We start from the raw sequence: 11,709 nt of genomic DNA, 5'->3' as shown, positions 1-11,709 counted from the left end.
TACGTATACTCATTTATATTCATATTTATGTATATATATACGTATATAAGTGTATATATACAAGTATATATAAGTATATATATATACATATATTCATATATATACGTATATAAGTATATATATATATATACGTATACTCATTTATATTCATATTTATGTATATATATACGTATATAAGTGTATATATACAAGTATATATAAGTATATATATATACATATATTCATATATACGTATATAAGTATATATATACATACGTATACTCATTTATATTCATATATATGTATATATATACGTATATAAGTGTATATATACAAGTATATATAAGTATATATATATACATATATTCATATATACGTATATAAGTATATATATACATACATATACTCATTTATATTCATATATATGTATATATATACGTATATAAGTGTATATATACAAGTATATATATATACATATATTCATATATACGTATATAAGTATATATATACATACGTATACTCATTTATATTCATATTTATGTATATATATACGTATATAAGTGTATATATACAAGTATATATAAGTATATATATATACATATATTCATATATACGTATATAAGTATATATATACATACGTATACTCATTTATATTCATATTTATGTATATATATATACGTATATTAGTGTATATATACATATATCAGTATATATGAGTATATGTATATATATACGTATATAAGTATACATACATATACTCATATATATCTATATGTGTATGTATATACATATATATATATATATATGTGTATATACATACTGTATACTCATATATATTCATATGTATATACACGTATATAAGTATATATTCGTATATAAGTATATATACTCATATATATTCATATACATGTGCATACCTGTGTGTGTGTGCGTGTATATATACATTTATATGTATATATATATATGTATATATGTATGTACACATATATACATATATGTGTGTGTATGTATATGTATGAATGCACATATATGTGTATATATGTGTACATGTATACACATATATATATTTATTATTTTCATATTTTCTTATTTCAAAGACCATTTGTAACAAATATATAATATAAGTTGACCTCCATAAAACAATACATGGACATGTTCCTCTGGTCAGTGGATGACCACAGATGCTTCTTGAGAGCATGTTGACATGAACAAAGTTATCAATATTCAAATATTTGGCGTGTTATCGTTCACCTCCGAGTGCAGAACTGGATTTTGGTGTTTATTTTCCGGAGGTGATTGGAGTGTGTGTGTGTGTGTGTGTGTGTGTGTGTGTGTGTGTGTGTGTGTGTGTGTGTGTGTGTGTGTGTGTGTGTGTGTGTGTGTGTGTTGGGCGTTGCCAAAGTCCAATGGAGTCCTCCGACGAGGACAATGAATGTCTGCAAAAAAGTTCGTCATCATATTGACCGACAGAACAAAACAAAAAGTGGAAATTACATTATTTAAAAACCTCTTCGAATATTCATACAACTCGTAAAAAAAAAACACATACCAACTTAAGAAAATTAGCTTAATATTCGGCAATCACGAAATGCCGATATTCGTCAGACGGCTGTTTGACTTCTATGTTTTTTCATCTGCCGGAGGGTTCGAACCGTCGGCATAATGCCGCATGCAGAGCTGAAGTGAGGACATCCCTCATATGTATGCATGTGTGTGTGTATGTGTGGTAAACGCTCCTTGTCCAAACACGGCATCGCTGGCTAAGCTCTGACCTCGAGTCGCTCGGCATGCAGCCCTCCCTCAGAAAAACGCCATTATTATTCATAACGGGCTGATTGCTTTCGTGAGCAAACAGAGTGGCTCAGCGAGGCGGCGGCCGGCTGAGGAACCGCTCACACCTCCACGCCGATCTGAGCCTTTTGTTCCTGGAAACGTTTCTCTATGCATTCGCCATCTTTCCCGTTCCGCACTGAAGCTACACAGACGTTCACGTTGAGTTCAGTATGTTTTTCGATCCAAGCTATCCATTTACTGTGAGGTCCATGTCATGTTCCCCAGAGGACTCTCCCTCTAGCGCCACCGTGAGGTTGACATTTACAGTTTTAAAGTGAAATTTCTTCGAGGCTATTGGTTGGAACGCCATGTTATTCACTACAAATGTTCATGTTCCCCAGAGGACGAACCCCTCAGACGTTGGTGATCCACTGACTTTTCTTCTAGCGCCACCGTGAGGTTCACATGTACAGTTTTGAGGGAAATGTCTTCCATTGGTTGCATTGCCATGTTATTCAGTACAAACGTTCATGTTCCCCTGAGGGTGAACCCTAAGAACTTTGGTGACATTTCATCCCTTTTATGATCAAATAACATCAACATTCCCATTAGCCTCAGCTCTTCTGTGTTTAGTGCTTATTAACTTATTGCAGAGTTATCGATATCGCTGTATATATGTCGACTAATAAGTAACAATTATCTAGAAAAAAATAAGAATACCTAAATAGTTCTACGGTCTTTTAGAATTTGTCCACTAGAGAGCGCTGACAAATAAATTGCTATGTTGTCAAATTTTCTGAAAAAATGAAGTAATTTAATCTCGGTCTCGGGGTTAAAAAAATAAACCCGACAACAGATCAAGATGAACGATGAAGGACGTCAAGAAAGATAAATTCTAACTTTTGTGTGCCATCAATCTCCGCTGTTACATAATATGATCTTATTACAATAAACGTATGTCTTCAAAGGAAACTACTGAGTTAGGTTTATTAAAGATTCCATCATCTTTATTAAAGATAACTAAGTATTCCATCATCTTTATTAAAGATAACTAAGTATTTCATCATCTTTATTAAACATAACTCAGTATTTCACCATCTTTATTGAACCTGACTAAGTATTTCATCATCTTTATTAAACCTAACTAAGTATTTAATCATCTTTATTAAACCTAACTAAGTATTTAATCATCTTTATTAAACCTGACTAAGTATTTCATCATCTTTATTAAACCTGACTAAGTATTTAATCATCTTTATTAAACCTAACTAAGTATTTAATCATCTTTATTAAACCTGACTAAGTATTTCATCATCTTTATTAAACCTGACTAAGTATTTCATCATATTTATTAAACCTAACTAAGTATTTCATCATCTTTATTAAACATAACTCGGTATTTCATCATCTTTATTAAACCCGACTAAGTATTTCATCATCTTTATTAAACCTGACTAAGTATTTCTTCATCTTTATTAAACCTGACTAAGTATTTCATCATCTTTATTAAAGATAACTAAGTATTTCATCATCTTTATTAAACATAACTCAGTATTTCACCATCTTTATTGAACCTGACTAAGTATTTCATCATCTTTATTAAACCTAACTAAGTATTTAATCATCTTTATTAAACCTAACTAAGTATTTAATCATCTTTATTAAACCTGACTAAGTATTTCATCATCTTTATTAAACCTGACTAAGTATTTCATCATATTTATTAAACCTAACTAAGTATTTCATCATCTTTATTAAACCTAACTAAGTATTTAATCATCTTTATTAAACCTGACTAAGTATTTCATCATCTTTATTAAACCTAACTAAGTATTTAATCATCTTTATTAAACCTAACTAAGTATTTAATCATCTTTATTAAACCTGACTAAGTATTTCATCATCTTTATTAAACCTGACTAAGTATTTCATCATATTTATTAAACCTAAGTATTTCATCATCTTTATTAAACATAACTCGGTATTTCATCATCTTTATTAAACCTGACTAAGTATTTCATCATCTTTATTAAACCTGACTAAGTATTTCTTCATCTTTATTAAACCTGACTAAGTATTTCATCATCTTTTTTAAACCTGACTAAGTATTTAATCATCTTTATTAAACCTGACTAAGTATTTCATCATCTTTATTAAACCTGACTAAGTATTTCTTCATCTTTATTAAACCTGACTAAGTATTTCATCATCTTTTTTAAACCTGACTAAGTATTTCATCATCTTTTTTAAACCTAACTAAGTATTTCATCATCTTTATTAAACCTAACTAAGTATTTCATCATATTTATTAAACCTAACTAAGTATTTCATCATATTTATTAAACTCACAATTCCTAATAACTAAGTATTAGTTTTGTACTTTTACTCAATTAAGAAAAATAACACAGGAATGTTTGTAACAGTACAACATGTTCTGCTTAATAAGTACTTTTACTTGTGATACTTTAAGTACCTTTAATTGTAATGCTAACATTTGTGTACTTTACTACGAGTTATGTCCTGATACAACGAGTCCTTCTACTTGTGATACTTCTACTTCCACTGAAGTAAAAGATCAGAGTACCTCTCCACCGTGATACTTCTACTTCCACTGAAGTAAAAGATCAGAGTACCTCTCCACTGTGATACTTCTACTTCCACTAAAGTAAAAGATCAGAGTACCTCTCCACCGTGATACTTCTACTTCCACTGAAGTAAAAGATCAGAGTACCTCTCCACTGTGATACTTCTACTTCCACTGAAGTAAAAGATCAGAGTACCTCTCCACTGTGATACTTCTACTTCCACTAAAGTAAAAGATCAGAGTACCTCTCCACTGTGATACTTCTACTTCCACTAAAGTAAAAGATCAGAGTACCTCTCCACCGTGATACTTCTACTTCCACTAAAGTAAAAGATCAGAGTACCTCTCCACCGTGATACTTCTACTTCCACTAAAGTAAAAGATCAGAGTACCTCTCCACCGTGATACTTCTACTTCCACTAAAGTAAAAGATCAGAGTACCTCTCCACCGTGATACTTCTACTTCCACTAAAGTAAAAGATCAGAGTACCTCTCCACTGTGATACTTCTACTTCCAGTAAAAGATCAGAGTACCTCTCCACTGTGATACTTCTACTTCCACTAAAGTAAAAGATCAGAGTACCTCTCCACTGTGATACTTCTACTTCCAGTAAAAGATCAGAGTACCTCTCCACCGTGATACTTCTACTTCCACTAAAGTAAAAGATCAGAGTACCTCTCCACTGTGATACTTCTACTTCCAGTAAAAGATCAGAGTACCTCTCCACTGTGATACTTCTCCTTCCAGTAAAAGATCAGAGTACCTCTCCACTGTGATACTTCTACTTCCAGTAAAAGATCAGAGTACCTCTCCACTGTGATACTTCTACTTCCAGTAAAAGATCAGAGTACCTCTCCACTGTGATACTTCTACTTCCAGTAAAAGATCAGAGTACCTCTCCACTGTGATACTTCTACTTCCAGTAAAAGATCAGAGTACCTCTCCACTGTGATACTTCTACTTCCACTAAAGTAAAAGATCAGAGTACCTCTCCACCGTGATACTTCTACTTCCACTAAAGTAAAAGATCAGAGTACCTCTCCACCGTGATACTTCTACTTCCACTAAAGTAAAAGATCAGAGTACCTCTCCACCGTGATACTTCTACTTCCACTAAAGTAAAAGATCAGAGTACCTCTCCACCGTGATACTTCTACTTCCACTAAAGTAAAAGATCAGAGTACCTCTCCACTGTGATACTTCTACTTCCAGTAAAAGATCAGAGTACCTCTCCACTGTGATACTTCTACTTCCACTAAAGTAAAAGATCAGAGTACCTCTCCACTGTGATACTTCTACTTCCAGTAAAAGATCAGAGTACCTCTCCACCGTGATACTTCTACTTCCACTAAAGTAAAAGATCAGAGTACCTCTCCACTGTGATACTTCTACTTCCAGTAAAAGATCAGAGTACCTCTCCACTGTGATACTTCTACTTCCAGTAAAAGATCAGAGTACCTCTCCACTGTGATACTTCTACTTCCAGTAAAAGATCAGAGTACCTCTCCACTGTGATACTTCTACTTCCAGTAAAAGATCAGAGTACCTCTCCACTGTGATACTTCTACTTCCAGTAAAAGATCAGAGTACCTCTCCACTGTGATACTTCTACTTCCAGTAAAAGATCAGAGTACTTCCTCCAGCGGCGACGTCCTTCTCCCCAAACGTCCGTCCACACGAGTTAATGGACAACCGGTTGAGTCTGCAGACCTCCCCCCCCCCACCCCTCCCCCCCCCCCCCAGTTAAGAGGCAGTAGCTTTACGATGAGTGGGTTGGGAGGCGTGGTGTCAGCCCCCCCCCCCCCCCCCCCCCCCCCTCCAGGTTAACTATGTGTTGGTGTCAGCCCCCCCCCCCCGTCCAGGTTAACTATGTGTTGGTGTCAGCCCCCCCCCCCCCCCCCCTCCTCCAGGTTAACTATGTGTTGGTGTCAGCCCCCCCCCCCCCCCCGTCCAGGTTAACTATGTGTTGGTGTCAGCCCCCCCCCCCCCCCCCCCTCCAGGTTAACTATGTGTTGGTGTCAGCCCCCCCCCCCCCCTCCTCCAGGTTAACTATGTGTTGGTGTCAGCCCCCGCCCCCCCGTCCAGGTTAACTATGTGTTGGTGTCAGCCCCCCCCCCCCCCCCCCCCTCCTCCAGGTTAACTATGTGTTGGTGTCAGCCCCCGCCCCCCCGTCCAGGTTAACTATGTGTTGGTGTCAGCCCCCCCCCCCCCCCCCCGTCCAGGTTAACTATGTGTTGGTGTCAGCCCCCCCCCCCCCCCCCCCCTCCAGGTTAACTATGTGTTGGTGTCAGCCCCCCCCCCCCCCCCCCCTCCAGGTTAACTATGTGTTGGTGTCAGCCCCCGCCCCCCCCCCCCTCCAGGTTAACTATGTGTTGGTGTCAGCCCCCCCCCCCCCCCCCCCCTCCAGGTTAACTATGTGTTGGTGTCAGCCCCCCCCCCCCCCCCCCCCTCCAGGTTAACCATGTGTTGGTGTCAGCCGGTGACGACGATCATGAAACGTTCTCCTGGTGTGTAGAAGACGTTGTGTCATTGTTCTCCTCCATTGTTCTCCTCCATTGTTCTCCTCCATTGTTCTGGTTTCTCTGTCTTTACGTCTTTCCTCACTTGTTTCTTGTTCCTCGTGCTGCGGCCACGTTTCTTCACATCGATAAAGGAGTATTTTATCTCTTATGCACGAAGATGGAAACTTACTGTATATCAGTTTAAAGCTGAAAGATATGAGTTTTAGTTTTTTTGAGGTGTGTGTGTGTGTGAGGCTGCAGGATTTTAGGCCTAAAGCTGAAAATGACATCAATTGTGAAGTCGTGTGACAGAAACTTACATCAAAAACTATTGGAATATTATTATAATTAATAATATAGACTCTCCAAATGGGAGGAAACACAGCACCAGAGAGAAGGAGACTTTTATACTGTAAAATGTTCCAAATCCATCGCTTAAGACTTTTGATTTTTTCTATATATATGTTAAAGAAATATATATATATATATATATATATATATATACATATATATATATATTTATTTATTTATTTTTTCTTTAACATATATATATATATATATATATATATATGTTGAAGAAAAAAAAAAATATATATATATATATACTAAAGAAAAATTAGCTTATAAAAAAAGAAGCTTTTTAAAAATATGAATCTAAAATAATCGAGTTCCAGTATCAATATTGCTTATTAGTCGGTTATTGACGCATATGTCAAAAATGTCTTCCAACATTTCCCCACAGGGATGGAGGTTTGTTGACAAAAACAGCATGAAAATATTAATAAACATGAAAATATATATTATTTCTTCTCACCTTCTCTGAATTGTCAAACATATTTTCAAACTAAAAGGTGCTTGTTCCGCAAGCTCCCACTTTAATCACGCAGCAAAGCCTGGTATGCTTGTTAAGGCTTTAGGATCCATCCTCTGGGGAACATGAACGTCTGTGCAACATGTTGTGCCAATCAATCAAGAAAATGTTGAGATACTTTTATATGATGAGAGGAGGTTTTGACCAGCTGGTGGCGCTATAGGAGAAGCCAGGGGATCACCAGTCAGTGGGGTTCATCCTCTGGGGAACATGAACATCTGTGCAAAATGTTGTGACCATCAATTATGTAAATGTTGAGATATTTTCACATGATGAGAGGAGGTTTTGACCAGCTGGTGGCGCTATAGGAGAAGTGAGGGGTCCCCAGAGTTAATATGATTCATCCTCTGGGGAACATGAATGTCTGAACACGCTTTCATGGCAATCTGTTGGATCGTTGTTGAGATATTTATAATTAAAAAGCCGCCTGGACAGTTTTTTTTAATCAGATAACCAAACTTTCTTTATTTTACTCCAGTGGATTAAAGAAAAGTCCACAACTGTGTGAAATAATTATGTTTTTTTTAAAATCTCAATATAAGTATTCAGTGCTACTTCAAAGAGGAAGTATAATGTATGTGGTTCTACCCGGGGACACCGAGTGAAATCCTACGATACAACCTCACTCAATGTATCGAGGCCTGACTCGTCTTCATTGATGACCGATATGCAGATTATTCTCTTTGATTGATTATTAAGCATTTGGTACATTGAGCACATTGAGGAATAATTATTAGTTGATCAATAATAACAGAAATCATGGAGTTATTTTTGTTTTCCAATCGATCGATCGCTTTAAATCTCAGAACTTTCTCTAATTTCTCAAACGTGACGATTTTTCTCTTAATTTTAAATCATTAAAAAACTTATTAAATGTGAGTTTGGGACGAGCAGTACGAGTCCGTGTTGGAATGTTACTCACTATATATTTAAATACTGTACTTATTACGTATTTTTATGTTACTTTCTTTTACTCAACTACATTTCATAAAGAGATGTGGTACGTTTTACTTCACTTTATCACTTATAGTTTGTATTTTTAATATGATTTCATGATATGATGCAGTACTACTAGTAATAATAATATAATAATACACAAATACCAAAACTGGCTCCAATCGTACGATACATTAAAAATAATGCTCACACGATATTCTGTCAAAACTTTCTACTAAATTAGTACTTTTACTTTTCATACTTTAAGTATATTTTGTTGATAATACTTCTGTACTTTTTGAATGCAGGACTTGTTGTAATGGAGTATTTTTTGGGGGCTATATTGTATTTAAGATTGAGTACTTCTTCCATCTCAAAGATGAAACGGTGGATCGAGATGATGATCTGCAGATTCGCAGACAGTTTTATTTATATTTGGGTTTCAAGTCAAAGTTTAATTATTGGCGATTCTAAATAGTTGCTGTTTGTTTTCTTTTGGTCGTCTGTGTATCAAATATCAAGACAGACTAATGTTGTACTTTTGTAGTTTTTATTTGGAATGTATTTCTTATGTAACGTGTGTCCATCATTCCCTTTTTATAGCGGTAAGAAATACTAAAACTCTGAATATACAGAAGAGAATTATACATTTAGTTTAAAGGCTGCAGAGTTTCCTTTGAAGATGCTGATAGAGGAGCTTCCTGCCCCGTCAGCCTGTTATCATCGTGTGTGTTGGTGTTAATGTGGTTTCAGAGCCCGACGTTGACCTGCAGAGTGTGTGTGTTGTTGTCTCACTGTGTGTGTGTGTGTGTTGTTGTCTCACTGTGTGTGTGTGTGTTGTTGTCTCACCGTGTGTGTGTGTGTGTGTGTGTGTGTGTGTGGTTGTCTCACTGTGTGTGTGTGTGTGTGTGTGTTGTTGTCTCACTGTGTGTGTGTGTTGTTGTCTCACTGTGTGTGTGTGTGTGTGTGTGTGTGTGTATTGTTGTCTCACTGTGTGTGTGTGTGTGTTGTTGTCTCACTGTGTGTGTGTGTGTGTTGTTGTCTCACTGTGTGTGTGTGTGTGTGTGTATTGTTGTCTCACTGTGTGTGTGTGTGTGTTGTTGTCTCACTGTGTGTGTGTGTGTGTGTGTGTTGTTGTCTCACTGTGTGTGTGTGTGTTGTTGTCTCACTGTGTGTGTGTGTTGTTGTCTCACTGTGTGTGTGTGTGTGTGTGTGTGTGTGTTGCCTTGTTGTTATCTGATGCTTTCATGTCTGTGACCCTGCAGCTGATAATTAAACCGTTTAATGTGGATATGCATGTTAACATAAACCTGACTTTATCTTATTTAAATCAATATGTATACTATTACAGACGTTTGTGAAGAATTAAGATTAAGTTAAGTAAAACATTAAAAAAAAGACTTTTCATATAAAGTTTTTTTTTTATCTGTTGCACAAATACAAACTCACAAATCCTGCAGTTTTAGGGCTTTTTTTTTTTTCTCACATTCACAAATGTACAAATCCTCGCCGCTGCTCAGGAGTTCATGAGCGGCCTGCTGCTGTACACGCCGCGGTAGTAGTTGGAGTCGGCGTGCCCGGGATCCAGGCCGCCTTTGGCCGCCGCCAGCGCCCCGGACACCGGGCAGCCGTAGCCTCCGTACTGCACCACGGGCTCCAGTCTGTGGTGCTGCGGCTCGGACATGAGGTTGTTGATGGAGAACGGGTGGTTGAAGGAGTAGTGGGGGTGGTGGTAGTGGTCCGGCTTCAGGTGCGCGGCCTCGTGCAGCAGCAGCGGGTGGTGGTGGTGGTGGTGGTGGTGGTGGGGGTGGGAGAACAGGTGCTGGCTGTGCGCGAGCGGGGAGGGCACGCGCACGGGGCTGGAGGGCAACAGTTCTCCCCGGTGCGCTTTGAGGTCGACCCCGGTGCCTTTCGCGTCTGAGGCCGGGGAGTCGGAGGAGGAGGAGGACGAGGAGGAGGAGGAGTGCGGGGAGTCGGAGCGGGTGCTGCCGCCGCTGCTGGCGGTGGTGACCGAGCCGCCCTCCGAGCCCGACTTCCCCCCCGCCGCCGCCGCCTCCTTCCCACCTGCGCCGGAGGCTCTCCCGGACTTGAAGCGCTTCTGCCGCCGGAGGTAGCAGCCGTTCTCGAACATGTTCCCGGAGTCCGGGTGCAGCGCCCAGAAGGAGCCCTTCCCCGGTTTGTCCGGTAGGCGCGGCACCTTGATGAAGCAGTCGTTGAAGGAGAGCGAGTGCCGGATGGAGTTCTGCCAGCGCTGCTGGTTCTGCCGGTAGAACGGGAACAGGTCGGTGATCCACTGGTAGAGCTCGTTCAACGTGAGCATCTTGCTGCCGGACTGCTGGATGGCCATGGTGATCAGGGAGATGTACGAGTACGGCGGCTTGGCGTGCGTGTAGCTCCGCCGGTACGGTTTGGGCTCCCGGGATCGGATGCCGCAGGCCTGCCCGTACACCGGGCTCATCACCGGCACGCTCCCGTACGGCGGCGGCGGGCTCATGGAGCTCATGCTCGGCGGCAGGCCCGTCATACCGACCCCGGCCTGCACCATCGCCCCGGGGCTCTGCGACACCCCGACGGGCATCGAGGAGTGGTTGACCCCCACCGGGTTCACGTAATGCGCGTTCATGTGGCCGGTGCCGGTCATGCCAGGCGCGCTCATGTAGCCGCTCATTGAGTTCATGGGCAAACCGGAGTTCATGTTTCCGGTGTAACACTGAAACACAGAGAAACACGTTATTAATAGGGGCGTTTATTAATACATTTAATTCATTAAATAGGCTTAATTTTATTTAAAATAATATTTCACATTTCATATTGTTCTGCTAACAATAATCATTGTTATCGATTAATCTGGTGATTATTCGATTGTTTGTTCTGAAGCCAAACTGAAGGCCTAACACCCACAGATTATAAAGTTTCTTATTTTATGTCTGTCATTTAAGAAGCTGTAACTTTAGGTTGTTGTTGTTGTTGTTGTTTGTTTTTTAAATCGAGTTATTTGTTAATCACAACAACCACTCATATATATATTAATTGAAGGCACATTAATTTCAGGACACTGATCCAT

General features: G+C 39.1%; 1 protein-coding gene across 1 annotated transcript in view; it reads right to left on the bottom strand.

The window, feature by feature from the left end:
- Nucleotides 1-10,161: 10,161 nt before the first annotated feature.
- The window catches only part of LOC117727517 (hepatocyte nuclear factor 3-beta-like), a 2,713-nt gene continuing 1,165 nt past the window's right edge, over nucleotides 10,162-11,709 (bottom strand). The window contains exon 2 of the mRNA XM_034527875.1: nucleotides 10,162-11,355. Within this exon, the coding sequence (XP_034383766.1) occupies nucleotides 10,162-11,355 (1,194 nt within the window). The remainder of the gene's footprint in view (nucleotides 11,356-11,709) is intronic.

The sequence above is a fragment of the Cyclopterus lumpus genome, chromosome 24 (genome assembly GCF_009769545.1).
Source record: "Cyclopterus lumpus isolate fCycLum1 chromosome 24, fCycLum1.pri, whole genome shotgun sequence".
Taxonomy (NCBI): Eukaryota; Metazoa; Chordata; class Actinopteri; order Perciformes; family Cyclopteridae; genus Cyclopterus; species Cyclopterus lumpus.
The sequence above is the reverse complement of the archived record's forward strand: the minus strand, read 5'-3'. Positions and strand labels throughout refer to the sequence as shown.